Source organism: Mytilus edulis, chromosome 3 (genome assembly GCF_963676685.1).
Source record: "Mytilus edulis chromosome 3, xbMytEdul2.2, whole genome shotgun sequence".
Taxonomy (NCBI): Eukaryota; Metazoa; Mollusca; class Bivalvia; order Mytilida; family Mytilidae; genus Mytilus; species Mytilus edulis.
The window spans coordinates 35,690,741-35,706,574 of record NC_092346.1 but is presented as its reverse complement, the minus strand read 5'-3'; the positions used below and the strand labels follow the sequence as shown (position 1 = coordinate 35,706,574).

The following is a 15,834-nucleotide window of genomic DNA, read 5'->3' as shown; positions in this document are numbered from 1 at the left end:
TATTATTCTGCATGAAGGGAGAAATGAAAAATGATATGATATTCAAAATTCATTAATTCTAACATTAATCATTTTTAACTTCAACTTTAATGTTTATGCTGACAGATATGGTAGATTTCATTACTAAAATAGAAAAAAAAAAATTTCTGTACCACTCTCATAGTCCGGCGGATTTGTGAAAAATTGTGCACATCCTGTTACAAGCATGAAATTTGGCATAGACCTTCCTCAACTATTACTCTTTTATTTCAGATAGGGAGGCATTTGAAAAAAATGTCTCACTTCCGGTAAAATCCAAAATGGCGGACGTCATACTTAAATCAGCCCGATATTGAAGGCTAGCGTGTACAAATGTGTTATTATCATGCTACTATCATGATATTTGGTACAAACCTTTGTTTTTTACTACTTTTGGATAAATTAAATAGATAAGGTGTCTTCAGAAACCCCACTTCCGGTTAAAATCCAACATGGCGGACATTGTACTTAAATAAGCTTATTTTTTAGGGAGGGTAATTGAAATGTGTTTTAACGTATTGCTACTATCATTACATTGTATAGGAACCTTTCTTTGGTGCTTCTGATGGCTAGAATGTAAAAGACATATGTCTTAAAAACCCTTACTTCCGGTAATAACCAAAATGAGGGACATATAAATATCCTTTTTTTATTCAAATTTCAACTTTTTTCAAAATGTAAAGAAAATGATTTTATTTTGTGTTGGTCATTAAACTTTTGGCTTTAAGTTATCCCCAAAACCACTTATTCTAGCATGTTGCAAATGTTTAGATATAAAGTTGACACTTCCGGTAAAAATATGACGTAAATTTCAAAGATGAGTCCTCAATCTATTTCTTCGATGAAGAGTTTTGGATAGATTGATTAAAACAAAACAAAATCACTATAGTATTAAAAAATATTTAAAATTACTACTATTTGGCCAATAATACATGTTTATCCACAGTCACCACCACATGCACACATCGCAGTGCATGGAATACCCGGTTTTCCACATTAAAAATAACCGCGGTATCCTTTCTTACATCCATAATGTACAAGCTTTCGAAAAAATTATGAGGTCTCAGAAAGAGTTTTTTTTAAGGGACCCTCTTTGTCCCTTCGCGATCCATTAATGACTAGACTAGGTAGCATAAGAGTCAATCCCAAGCTCGTCTTTCTAAACACCTGCATAAGTATATTGCACGTTTTACATGCTTGAAAAGACTAGGCCAAGTCGTGGGAATAGCCTCACTTATAATGAGCTTTCTTTTTTGTGCAAAAATTGACTTTCTTGCTTCGTTAATCATGTTAGCTCCATTTGATACAATTGTGCGATCTTACAGTAAAACCCCGGTGATTAAGGCTGATCAATCATCATTCTTTATGTTAAAGTCACATCTTCAAATACCATCAATGTCTCACAGTCATTTTTTCCTTCTAAAGCAAAGTGAGAACCGTATCACAACCGGTAAAGGTATGGGTCAGAAGTAAGTGTGTGTGATCACTCATTGTCTAGTGTATTTGAAAGGCCATTGATAGATATTAATCCAAAGATTTTTGCCTCCCCAAACACAATCCATAGTTTGTCTGCCCCTATGTCACGGAATAGCGAAAAAGTATTGACAGCATCATCAGTGACTGTAAATCATACTCGTTTAAGTTCGTGTTTCACTGCATCAGACACATGCACCATGATTGAAGTGTCAGTCTCTTTATGTGAACATGGTGATACACTTAAAATACATCACGTGGTGGATAAGATAGAATATCCTGAGCATTTGTTGCTACAACTACCATACTCATCAAAGACTTCATCCACTCCTGTAACAGTTTCAAGGTATTTTATTATGGTAAGGACATAATACCCAATCATCATACTTGTTAGGAAACACCTTGAAACTATAAAAACAGTGGATGTAGTGTGGGATGTGAACATAGGCAATACTGGTATTTTGAAAGCTGATAAAAGAAGCAAGAGCAACATTTAGGGGAAAGGGAATACACAGACGAATCCAGGATTAAAAACATCCTCAAAATTGGCAAAGTTTTCTGAGAGATGACGACAGTGAGAAAGAACTTTCAAGTTTTCATTCACAGCAGCTTGCTCAATACAATTTTGAGTACAAGGTAGTTGAAGCAACAAATGCTCAGGATGTTCAGTGTTATCCAACACTTGATGATGTTTCAAGTTTAGCACCATGTTTACACGAAGAGGCTGACACTAGAATCAAGACTTAAATGAGTCATGACTCAAACAGATACTGATGTCATTGCTGTTTCGCTATTCCGTGACATAGGGGCAGACAAACTTTGGTTTGCATTTGGAAGAGAAAAGGTATAAGATATATATCAATCGATGACCTTTCAAATGCACTAGGCATTAAAAGATAACACGTTTGCTGGAAAAGGAACTGCGTTGGTGTCATTAATGGAATTTGAAGATGTGACTATAGCATTTAGAATGATGATTGACCAGCCAACATCACAATATGGATTTGATAAGTTTAATGTCATTGAAAACGATACGTGGTTTTGTTGTAAGATCGAAAAAAAGAAACAGATTTGGTTAACAAGGCAAGAAAATATGTGTTTTTGGAATTAAACGATGTGAGAAACAATACCACAGTCTTTGTAAATGTTGGAAATCAGCTCCCCGATTGTGAATTGCGGCCTAACGAGTATGCTGATTGGGTATTATGTCCTTACCTTAATAAAATACCTTGAAACTGAAATACGAGTGGATGAAGTCTTGGATGCGTATGGTAGTTATAGCAACAAATGGTCAGGATATTCTATCTTATCCACCACGTGATGTATTTCAAGTTCAGCACCAAGTTCACATTTAGAGGCAGACACTAAAATCATGGTGCATGTGTCTGATGCAGTCAAACACGAACATAAACGAGTCATGATTCGAACAGTCGTTAATGATGATGCTGTCACTACTGTTTCGCTATTCTGTCACATAGGAGTAGACGAACTATGGATTGTGTTTGGGGAGGGCAAAAGACTTTGGATGAATATCTATCAATGGCCTTTCAAATGCACTAGGCAATGAGTGATTTAATCAGACTAAATCACAGGGTTTTAACTGTAAGATCGCACAAACTTAACAGATGGGTAAAAAATTGTAAACGAAGCAAGAAAATAACTATTTGCGCAAAAGGGAAGGCTTTTTGATGCTGTCCCTCAACTTGGTAATGTCTTTTCCTGCATGTAAATCATGCAATATACTTAGGTAGGTGTTTAGGGAGACGAGCTTGGGATTGGCTCTTATGCTACCCACTCAAGGCGAGGACAAAGAGGATAGCTTTTTAAAAACTCTTTTTGAGACCTCATCATTTTGTCAGAATCTTGTACATTGTGGATGTAAGAAAGGATACCCCGGTTATTTTTAATGTTGAAAATCGGGTATCCCGTGCACTGCGATGTGTGCATGTCATGGTGACTGTGAATAAAAATGTATTCTTGGCCAAATAGTAGTAACTTTAAATATTTTTTAGTATTATGGTGATTTTATTTTGTTTTAATCAATCTATCCAAAACTCTTCATCGAAGAAATAGATTGAGGACTCATCTTTGAAATTTACGTCATATTTTTACCGGAAGTGTCAACTTTATATCTAAACATTTACAACATGCTAGAATAAGTGGTTTTGGGGATAACTTTAAGCCAAAAGTTAAATGACCAGCACAAAATAACATCATTTTCTTTACATTTTGAAAAAAGTTGAAAATTTTAATAAAAAAATATATTTCTATGTCCACCATTTTGGATATTTAAAGAAGTAAGGGCTTTTAAGACATATGTCTTATACATTGTATCCATCAGAAGCACCAAAGAAAGAATCCTTCACAATGTAATGATAGTAGCAATACGTTAAAACACATTTCAATTACCCTCCCTAAAAAATAAGCTTATTTAAGTACAATGTCCGCCATGTTGGATTTTTACCGGAAGTGGGGTTTCTGAAGACATCTTATCTATTTAATTTATCCAAAAGTAGTAAAAAACAAAGGTCTGTACCAAATATTATGATAGTAGCATGATAATAACACATTTTTACACGCTAGCCTTCGATATTTGGCTGGTTTAAGTATGATGTCCGCCATTTTGGATTTTACCGGAAGTGAGACATTTTTTTCAAATGCCTCCCTATCTGAAAAAAAAGAGTAATAGTTGAGGAAGGTCTATGCCAAATTTCATGCTTGTAACAGGATGTGCACAATTCGTCTGAAATATGCTTGTAGCCGCCGGACTATCAACTTAAAATAAATACAAATAGTGTTTTGATACAAATATAAAAACAAGAATGTGTCGACAGTACATGCATGCCCCACTGTCACTATCATTTTCTATGTTTAGTGGACCGTGAAATTGGGGTCAAAAATCTAATTTGGCATTAAAACTAGAAAGATCATATCATAGGAAACATGTGTACTAAGTTTGAAGTTGATTGGACTTCAACTTCATCAAAAACTACATTGACCAAAAACTTTAACCTGAAACAGGACAGACGGACGGACGGACGGACAGACCAACGAACAGAACAGACAGACGCACAGACCAGAAAACATAATGCACCTCTACTATCATAGGTGGGGCATAGTAAGAAGATTTGGTATGATTGCCAATTGGCACAAATATTTTTTTTAAAGCCCTGTAAATGATTGTCAATTAGACAACTCCCCTCAAGAGACCAAAATTACATAGAAATTACTAACTATGGTCAATGTACGCACTTCAACATTGAGCAAAACTCATACAACATATGGACCATAATTTGGTATTCGGCCTTTGGTTTCTTTTTGTATCCTTTTTTATAAGTTCTAAAATTTTAACTTTTATTTTGTGGGTTGTGTTGGTGTTAGAATAGTATGAATGGAACAATTGAGTTTTTCGAGAAAAAATTAATACATTTTGATTCACCGTTTACGTGACAGGAAACCAAACAGGAAACCAATCTTTATTTTCTTTATTTTGCACAATATAATTCAAAAGGCATAAATAAACACCATTACTAGTGTTACTTGCTTCATGTTAATATTTAAAATCTATTTTCAATGTTATATTAAAGTTTTTTTTAAACGTGACAGGAAACCATAAGAAACCGAAAGCATTTTTTTAGTTTTATTTTATTGCAAAATCTGCTTAGAATAATCTGAACAGTATACTTTTTCTTAAAATCCATCTGAAATGTAACAGTATTATAAAACTCCTAAATATGTGCTTGTTTTGAAAACAATTAGTACAATTTATTCAGAATTTTCCATATTTTCTTCATTGATACAGGATACCATAATCGTTGTATCTTGATGTTTTGGCCAAAAAAATATATTTATATTTGGTTTTGAAATTCCAGTTATATAAAATTTATTCCAAATCATTGGCAATGTAAAATTCTTTAAATCCAGTAAAGAAAAAAACTTTAAACTTGGAATTAAAATCTTTAAAATAGGCACCATGTGATATTTGTGACCTGTACACCATCTACATGGTTTCCACATTTTAACCTACTTTAGTGGGCTAAAATCAATAAAGTACTTCCTTTCAAGTCATGCCTGGTAAAAGTTTACTTTTCCTTTGACAAGTTTATTGCGTTTCTGAAAAGTGTTTGCAGAACATGAATAAAAAAAAATAATTAAAAACTGTGACAAAGTTACCAACTTTGTACATTCCTAGTGTAACGGTATATTAACATGCATTTTTCATTTAATTATCTTTATTCACCTAAAATATCCAGTAATATTTACCGCTGAAGCAAAATCAATCCAACAAACATCGGCACCATGATAAGAGACGTAATTTCGATTGAATTTTCCAAGGACCCTTTACATCGTTATTGGGAAACGTAGTGTGTTTAAACGTCGGTCAAATTTGAAATCGATTTTGTCAAGTCATTGGGCATTTATTTTCACACAAGATCGTATGTAACATTATGCACATAGGAATAATAATAGACCCCCGGCGCAATCTCTTTGAAAATTGTATTTTCCTTTTTTAAACAAGTCGAAACAAGTCTACAGATTATGTTTGCTAACATCCCGTTGGAAACAAAAACAATGTTTAGAACTAGTATATCGTATGTCCGGCTGTAAGGGCGTGATCACATGTTAGTCACATGTTTCACGTATGACCGGAAATGATTAGAACTTAAGGACAAAAACAATTTTAATAAATAACTGGACTTCTGTTTCGTGTGAAATGTAACGCATAACGATAACGTCATTTTCTTACTTAATTATTACGAAGATCAAAACAAGAATGTAAATCATCTCTGATTTACCTGTTTGAACATCTCGCGAGAGTTCATATTTGCATATTGTTTTTAAGAATTCTATTACAACAAAGCAGATTACATCATCTAAAATTTGCGTTAAGAAATCGGACACAAAAATCACGCCACTGTTCTTACATCTGCTACATAAATACTTATAGTTCTCGGCATTTTCTTCTCACTATTCTTATTGGTCGATGTTCTTTGTTATTTGAAAGCAAAAGTTACGAATTTGCCGGTGACGATTATCTATAAATCAGTCAGCGTTATGCTCTTCGGAAGCAAAAAGTAACGCGAGAAACGACACAAAAATACGGTTGTAGAATCTTTGAAATTCGTATATTTCAATTTTTTTTCTAGGGAAGAGTAGCATACACTTGTATGTTAATAAAAATAATGGCATCTTTAGATGTAGTTACAACTTTTCTTACAGTAATTCAAATTTTATCACTTTTCTATAGTTACAGGAAACGGAGCCCAATAGCAAATTATGGTCCATATACAGCTATAAAAGGCCATGAAATGACAAATGCAAACCAATTCAAACAAGATTTTTTTTTTGTCACAACATAGTTAATAAATCGCTAATAGATTACAATTTTTTTTGTGATAAAAAAAGAGAAGTTGGTAATATATCAATATAACAAAAAAAACAATCACAACAGATAACAAATTGAAATATGTATCCAATTACAATGCAAAACTAATAACTCTTTTCAAATCAGTATTTTTACCTCCATTCCTATCCATAAATGACTACTTGTATATATTAAAGTTTCATTCCAATCCATCATACCAATCTTAGTAACAGAACACAGACAATGGGTCATTTCTGCCTCGGCCTCTCACATGACATGTGATTTATTTGCCTCGTGAAATGCCCATTACAAATTCTGCACCAAGTACAGTGATTTCAAATGTCTAAATCATATAGATAGAAAACATTTCAAAGTCTATCTAATCAGAGGGACCATGATGCAGCATTTTGTAACAGGAAGTATTTTCCTCATTAAATCATGCTTGGAATATTTAGCAATCATCTACATTGTAATTGGTGAAGTTTCATTCAACAATAACTAGCCCTTTACAATTGAAAAATGAGCTACAAAGAATTTAGTTTTATTTTTTCTTGAAATACAGCAAATTTGTCTACATGATTAGAGCCTTGCAAGAATCAATATCTGTGCTGTCTATGCTATATGGCCACACAAGTTGAAATAACATGAAATTTTGTTCACATGACCGATTTAGATTTCAAACTAGTTTAAAAACTAAGGAAATGGAAATACAAAACACCATAATGAGTGAAATGTTTAAATCAATATTCAAAGCTGGAATGCAAAGAGATAAGAGATTTAGACATATTTTAGTCTATTCCTCATAAGCTGATTCAAGCTTGTGGGTTCACAAGTCAAATCTGTTGACCTAAAAGATAATTGCCTAAATGACATTTGTCAAATTAATAACTGCCTAAATGATAATTGTCAAATTGATAATTGCCTATCTGATAATAACCTAAATGATAATTGTCAAATTGACAATTGCCAATCTGATAATTGTCAAATTGATAATTGCCTAAATGATAATAGTCAAATTGATAGTTGTCTAAATGATAATAGTCAAATTGATAATTGCCTAAATGATAATAGTCAAATTGATAGTTGTCTAAATGATAATAGTCAAATTGATAATTGCCTAAATGATAATAGTCAAATTGATAGTTGTCTAAATGATAATACTCAAATTGATAAATGCCTAACTGATAATAGCCTTAATGATAATTGTCAAATTGATGAACCTCACAACTTCAGCAATGATGGCATGCTAGTTATCATCCAGATTAATTACTTAGACTACTCTGCCACCAAGACACCAAATAATAGAAACACTATATATAGTGATGCTGACATCAATATACTATGGAGAAGACTTTTTGATTTTAAAAACTTGTGTCTGATACTTTTGTCATTTATATTTGTTTTTTGTGTTTACTTCTTGTCAGTTTTGCGAATGTTTAGTTTGTTAACAAAGCATGAAAATGATGTAAATTAAGAATCGTGCCACTAACTCAATACAGAAAATTCAGAAATTATTGTGAGCATTAATAATTGACAAAATATCTTAGAGTACTTAATATTGCATTTCAGAAAAATATGTGTTCATATATTTTTATTGGATATCAGAATGTGAGTTCTTTTTATTGCAACCTGACAATAATTTCTGAATTTATGGTATTTAAACATTTTTCAAATATGAAAATAATCTCTTGCTGAAAGCTCACTCAAAAATGTGTGAAAATTGTTTTCTTATAAAACTATTTTGATTGGATATAAATAAGGTGCAGGCTTTAGCAAAATTTCTTTTAGAAACATTCATCGACAACAACAATTCCCAAGTTTCATCTTCGAAAAAATCTATATATTCTGTTTTAGCTCATTGTAATTCTTTTAAAAAATATGAAAGTCTGACGAAGGCAATTTCAACAGATCAAACATAGAGCTTAGAGTACATAGAACTATTGTAAAACTTAATTTTTTCCTAAAAATGAAGAAATATAGAAAAAGGCTAATCAAACAGATAAACTCAACAAAAGGGACAGTATGCCTAAGCTTTCTAGATCATCATCAAAAGAACTTCACTTTCTCTCTGATTAAAATCAGATTGAAAAAAAAAGTTTATTGAACTAATTTGTCATTTACTGGCAACTGAAGATAAATCTTGGTCAATATAAAGCAAAGAATTTGCTTTTAACTCTAATATGTCATTTGACCAAAATTAATTAATTAATCTTTTAGGTCATCCCCTTTAACAAAAGTGTAAAAACAATAGTTTAATCAATTATTTGAAAAGAGACCAATAATGAATTTTCATTGATCCATTTAAATTGCAAATAAAAAAAATTCATTGGCAGAAACCTCATGTTTATCTACTATTTTTACATGGTAAGATTTAATGCACTTAGTCAAAATTTTAAAAATCTAGAATCTTAAATTGATACTTTAAGTCAGAAGAGCATTAGTAGAGGAACAAAATAAACTAAAAACTTTGAAAGGTTATGTATATAGCTCCATTTCAAAATATAAATTTGTTTTAAAATGCAGATAAAAGGCTTACTTGGATTTTACCTTATATTTTTTTGGTTTTATTTAGGTTCAAAATCTAAATAAAGAAATCTTGAATGTTGAAATTTTGGAAAATGACCTTTTATGAGCTACTGAAGTCTTATATGAAGAAAAAAATTGGTGTTAGGGGGTAAAATAGTTTACCCTCTATGGTAAGAAAAAACCCAAGGAGTACCAAACATTTGACAAAATGTCTAAACCATTCCTATGTACATCCTTGAAATCCTTAGTTATAATGCACAAATAAAAATACCTGCTTGGTAATAGTTCCCCATTATTCAACAGTGACTATACTTACATGTACACCAACTTCTTTGGAGTTGAAGTTAGCATGTGTCCATTGATCAGCATGGTACTTCCTTTGGAATTTTGTGATGGTTCCTGCTCCACGGATTGACACATCATTGGTGTGGAATGCTGAATCTATCACTAACTTTCCATCGTAAACTAGACAGGCATCATTGATTGCTGTAAACAAAAAATAACACTTTTTAAATTTAATGCATCTAAGGTAACTTTCTTTTCATCAGAAACACTCTAACCCAAACATTTAGAAGTAGGGAACGTATAAATAGGTAGAAATGTAAAGAAGCTAATAAATTTCCGTATATTAAATATGATTAATTTACATTTCAAAAAGCCCAGAAAAATGTTTTGAAATTAGGGGAAAACAAGAATGTGTCCCAATACACAGATCCGTACTATCTTTTTCTATGTTCAGTGGACCGTGAAAATGGGATATTTTTTTTAATTTGGCATTAAAAGTAGAAAGATTATATCATAGGGAACATGTTTACCAAGTTTCAAGTTGGTTGGAATTCAACTTCATCAAAACCTACCTTGACCAAAAACTTTAACCTGAAGCGAGACAAACGGACGAAAACAGACGCACAGACCAGAAAACATAATGCCCATAACTGGGGCATAAAAATGCAAATTGTTTTTATCTCTGTCAAAAATAAAATTAACTACATGTAGTAAAAGTTTTGAAATATTTGTTTGTCATCATCAGTAATTATTTCTATCAAAAACAGGAATGCCTGAATTTACATGGAAAGAGAGCATGAAACCTTTAATTTTCTAAATTGGAACTTCTTCCAAAATTTCTTAAATAAATAACTTACATCTGAATGCTTCAAAATCAACAGCTTTCTTGTAGTAAGAGAAGAAGGCCTGAAAACAAATATTTAAAAGATTAGTAAACATAAATTAATAACTAGAAATTTACTTGTGAGCAAGGGGTCTGCTGGTACAATTTTTGTGTGAGACAAATAAACAAATAACTGATCCTAATGTTAACAAAGCAATGTACAGTATATTTAGCAAAAATGCTACAAGCATAAGTCTACCAGAAAAAAGATAAGCAAATACAAGTTAGGCCAAAAATAAGATTGAAAAATGGTTTGATGTTGATTTTATATTGGTGGTTTATAAAATCCTAGAATAAAGAGATGTTTCTTAAAATTTGTGATTTTTTATACCAAAACACAAAGAATAAGCACCAATATTTCAAAAATATCAAAACTATCAAACACGAAAGAATCAAAACATTGAAAATATTAAAAAATGGCTTTAACTCATGACAAAAACAAGAGTGACAATTACCCTACTCAAATAAAGTAGAACATTTCTTACTTTTAGGCTATTGGATAGTTATTCTAAAATTACAATTTGACTACTGGTATTTTAAACCTGATGTTTGTCCTTCTTAAATAAAAACTAATACTTACACCACATTCTAACCTAGTAGGTTGTTTATTGGTTGTAAAGCTGGCAGATGAGATTTCAGTGCAATCATCTGCTCCGTCATTCCATTGAGCCAGAACATGATCACTATATACATGTACACCACTACTCTCAAGAGATTTCACAACTGTACTGTCAATTGCTGGGTTGTTAAAACATGTGGCCTGCAACAACAAAAATAAATAATCATAAGAAATTATCCTCGTTTATTATAAACTATCATTTTACTTAACAAAAATATGACAGTTGTATTCCATTTGTTTGATGAGTTTCAGCTTTGGATTTTGCTATTTTAAAAAAAAGACTTTCCTATTTAAAGTTTAATATTTCTTGTTAAAAATTTTACTTTTTATGCTATATATATTTTGCCAAGAAATTGTATAATATACAATTCTTTGATTTTGCATAGGTACTGCAAACTCAAAAAATGTTGTCCTCATTTATAATGACCATTGTTGAAAAATAGACAAAAATGTGCAATTAATTCTTGAAAGTTCAAGAAATTTTTAAACAAATAGCAATATAGAACCAGATGCTCCGCAGGGCGTAGCTTTATACGACCGCAGAGGTTGAACCCTGAACGGTTGGGGCAAGTATGGACACAACATTCAAGCTGGTTTCAGCTCTAAATTTGGATTGTGATTAAATAGTTGACACAGCATAGGTTTCTGACACAGAATGCATGTGTTCTAATGAACTTAAATTTTTTGTTTTCTCTTAGAGCAATTCACTATGCTGTTGAATATTAATCCTCTCAAAAAAATGTTTGAAGAAATTTTCTTTTTTATTTATGAAATTTCAAATGAGAAAAATTGAACCCAATTTTTTTAATCACATCCCCCTTTCCCTTATTCCAAAACTAATCTCAATTAAAATTTCTAATGGAGTTTGCAACAATAACTACTCATTTAAATACATCATAAAATATTAAGATGTAAAAAAACTGCTTGTTATCACTGAATGGTAAAGATTATTTTAATTTATCAGTTGGTAGTAAAAAGTGAATATACATTGTATATTGTATATAACAAAGATTTAAGTTGATTTTGGACAAAGAAAGATAACTCCAATTAAAAAAAAATCTTGCTATTGCACAATATTTTGCAATTAGATATTTCTTGCTTACTATTCTGGACAAAGAAAGATAACTCTAATTAAAAAAAAATTTGCTATTTCACAATATTGTGCAATTAGATATTTCTTGCCATTGTGCAATACTGTGCAATTGAAAAGACTTGCTATTGCACAATACTTAATATAATAATTTTAGATCCTGATTTGGACCAACTTGAAAACTGGGCCCATAATAAAAAATCTAAGTACATTTTTGGATTCAGCATATCAAAGAACCCCAAGATTTCAATTTTTGTTAAAATCAGACTAAGTTTAATTTTGGACCCTTTGGACTTTAGTGTAGACCAATTTGAAAACAGGACCAAAAATGAAGAATCTACATACACAGTTAGATTTGGTATATCAAAGAACCCCATTTATTCAATTTTTGATGAAATTAAACAAAGTTTAATTTTGGACCCTGATTTGGACCAACTTGAAAACTGGGCCAATAATCAAGAATCTAAGTACATTTTTAGATTCAGCATATCAAAGAACCTAACTGATTCATTTTTTGTCAAAATCAAACTAAGTTTAATTTTGGACCCTTTGGACCTTAATGTAGACCAATTTGAAAACGGGACCAAAAGTTAAGAATCTACATACACAGTCATGACAGTTAGATTCGGCATATGAAAGAACCCCAATTATTCAATTTTGATGAAATCAAACAAAGTTTAATTTTGGACCCTTTGGGCCCCTTATTCTGTTGGGACCAAAACTCCCAAAATCAATACCAACCTTCCTTTTATGGTCATAAACCTTGTGTTTAAATTTCATAGATTTCTATTTACTTATACTAACGTTATGGTGCGAAAACCAAGAAAAATGCTTATTTGGGTCCCTTTTTGGCCCCTAATTCCTAAACTGTTGGGACCTAAACTCCCAAAATCAATACCAACCTTCCTTTTGTAGTCATTAACATTGTGTTTAAATTTCATTGATTTCTATTTACTTAAACTAAAGTTATTGTGCGAAAACCAAGAATAATGCTTATTTGGGCCCTTTTTTGGCCCCTAATTCCTAAACTGTTGAAACCAAAACTCCCAAAATCAATCCCATCCGTTCTTTTGTGGTCATAAACCTTGTGTCAAAATTTCATAGATTTCTATTCACTTAAACTAAAGTTATAGTGCGAAAACCAAGAAAATGCTTATTTGGGCCCTTTTTGGCCCCTAATTCCTAAAATGTTGGAACCAAAACTCCCAAAATCAATACCAACCTTCCTTTTGTGGTCATAAACCTTGTGTTAAAATTTCATAGATTTCCATTCACTTTTACTAAAGTTAGAGTGCGAAAACTAAAAGTATTCGGACGACGACGACGACGCCAACGTGATAGCAATATACGACGAAAATTTTTTCAAATTTTGCGGTCGTATAAAAATACAGTAATACAAATAGAAGCAAGTAGCCCAATTCTGCATACCCAGGCTAATAAGTGACCTATTAAAGGTTGAGGTCTACTATGGAAAAAGGCTATATATAGATTAATCAGTATTTCATTTTCCAAGAATAGGATTTTAATTTTTCATTGCATGTTTCCATATCTAATTCATTTTATTGATATCAAGTTTTTACTAAATAAACAGGTGTTTCGTTAAAGGTCAAGGACTGATATGGAAAAAGGCTATATATAGATCAATCTGTATTTCATATTCCAAGAATATGATTTTAATTATTCATTGCAAGTTTCCATATCAAATTCATTTATATTGATATCAAAATTTTCCCTTATTAAACAGGTGTTTTTTTAAAGGTCAAGGACTAATATGGAAAACGGCTATATATAGATCAATCTGTATTTCATATTTCAAGATTATGATTTTAATTATTCATTGCATGTTTCCATATTAAATTGTTTAATATGGAAAGGCCTTAAATAGATTAATCTGTATTTTGTATTCCAGTGACTTCATATTTCAAGAATATGATTTTAAGTTTACATTGCATATTTCCATATCAAATTCTTTTTATTGGTACTAAATGTGTCCTAATTAAAACAGGTGTTTTGTTTAAACAGGATAAACTATCAAAAATATATCATGTTTTATTTTCAGGCATCTCACAGAAAAGACTTATCATTTAACCATCAATTAACAGCTAAAAAAATCATCAAGCTATATGCAATTAAATGCAAGTTTACTCATTATAATTGAAAATTTCAAATATCTTATTACCAAAAATATTGCAGAAAATGCATGTACTACTCATCAGTTATTGTGTAACTTAAACAAAGTCAATAAATCAATATCAACAACTGGCACAAATGAATAAAACCTCAAATCTTTCAAAAAAGGGAAGAATTAATTTTTTTCCATGTCATTAGGTTGAAATTTGACATAAATCTATATGTATGCACATTTAACTTGCATTAGGAATAACAATAACATTCAATATCAATTAAAGTTGATGCCCAGGAATCAATTTCACCCTGAGATTACATTGTGTAAAATAATTGAAAATAATTACTCTGAACAAAATTAAACATAACTACAGTCAAAACAATTACAGTGACTCTAAAGGTATAAAATATATTTCAGAGTAAAACGTTACAAATTTGGAATAATATAGTTTAAAAAAAATGTTTTTAAGAATCATAATTGGCTAGGAATGTCAGTTCATCGAACACATAAACAAACAACTTCAAAAACTATAAAAATAACAAATAAGATACTTACAGACGAAAACACTGATTTCTTGAAGATAAATAATTTAAATTTAATGGAAAGGTCATTTGATACATGTATGACTTTTATCAAAATTAAGTGAACATCTGGTGCACAGTTAAACAGTTACATTATCTTCTACAGGGGCGGATCCAGTCATTTTTAAAAGGGGGGGTTCTAACCCCTGAACCCCCCCCCCCCCCCCCCCCCCCCCCCCCCCCCCCCCCCCCCCCCCCCCCCGAGATCACCATGTGTGTACTGTGGAGGTGAAAACTAGCTGAAATTTCAAATCATAATTGAATCTTAAGTTGTTTTTGATCACCAAAAATTATGATTAATTAGTGTGTGTATACTTATCTGATGCTAATAGATCTACACACAGATTTCTTATGTATACTATGTTTACTTACCTGGAACAGTAAGGGAGGTTGTACCAAATGAATTCTCTCCCCAGGAACACCCATGGTAAGTAATGTCTGTGCACAACAGAAAGCATCTAAAGTACTTCCATAAATAATCAAATTTCCTAAAAGAAAAAAAAAAACTTTATAGTTTGGTTTTGATGTTAATTTTCATTTTCTTGAGATATCAACCTTAAAACAGACAAGACTGGAAAGCAATAAGTCAAAGTCCATTGAAGTTTTTAAAAAATTGTTTAAAATGAGCATTTTTCTCCTTGCAATGAAATGGAACAATTTTCTCTTTCAAATTATGAATGAATTCAAGACCAATTGCACACATACTCCACTTTAATATAAAATGACTTAGTCTTGAATTGTCACTAATTTTATTTTCTTTTTCCTTCTTAAAATTGATAATTTGGTAATTTGATTGTACATTTAAATGTAATTTGAAATAAAAGAAATCAGTTGAAATTATTTGTTAATGAAATCTACTCATGAGTAAA

General features: G+C 31.3%; 1 protein-coding gene across 3 annotated transcripts in view; it reads right to left on the bottom strand.

Moving 5' to 3' along the window:
* Positions 1-15,834, bottom strand: part of LOC139516316 (cilia- and flagella-associated protein 61-like) — a 53,499-nt gene that overhangs the window by 16,921 nt on the left and 20,744 nt on the right. For 2 of the 3 annotated variants that reach the window (XM_071306356.1, XM_071306357.1), the window contains exons 19-23: positions 15,338-15,453; positions 14,940-14,957; positions 11,131-11,310; positions 10,525-10,573; positions 9,699-9,868 (exon numbers count right to left, since the gene is read on the bottom strand). In XM_071306356.1, the coding sequence (XP_071162457.1) occupies positions 9,699-9,868; positions 10,525-10,573; positions 11,131-11,310; positions 14,940-14,957; positions 15,338-15,453 (533 nt within the window). The remainder of the gene's footprint in view (positions 1-9,698; positions 9,869-10,524; positions 10,574-11,130; positions 11,311-14,939; positions 14,958-15,337; positions 15,454-15,834) is intronic. The other variant, XM_071306358.1, reaches the window with a different exon arrangement.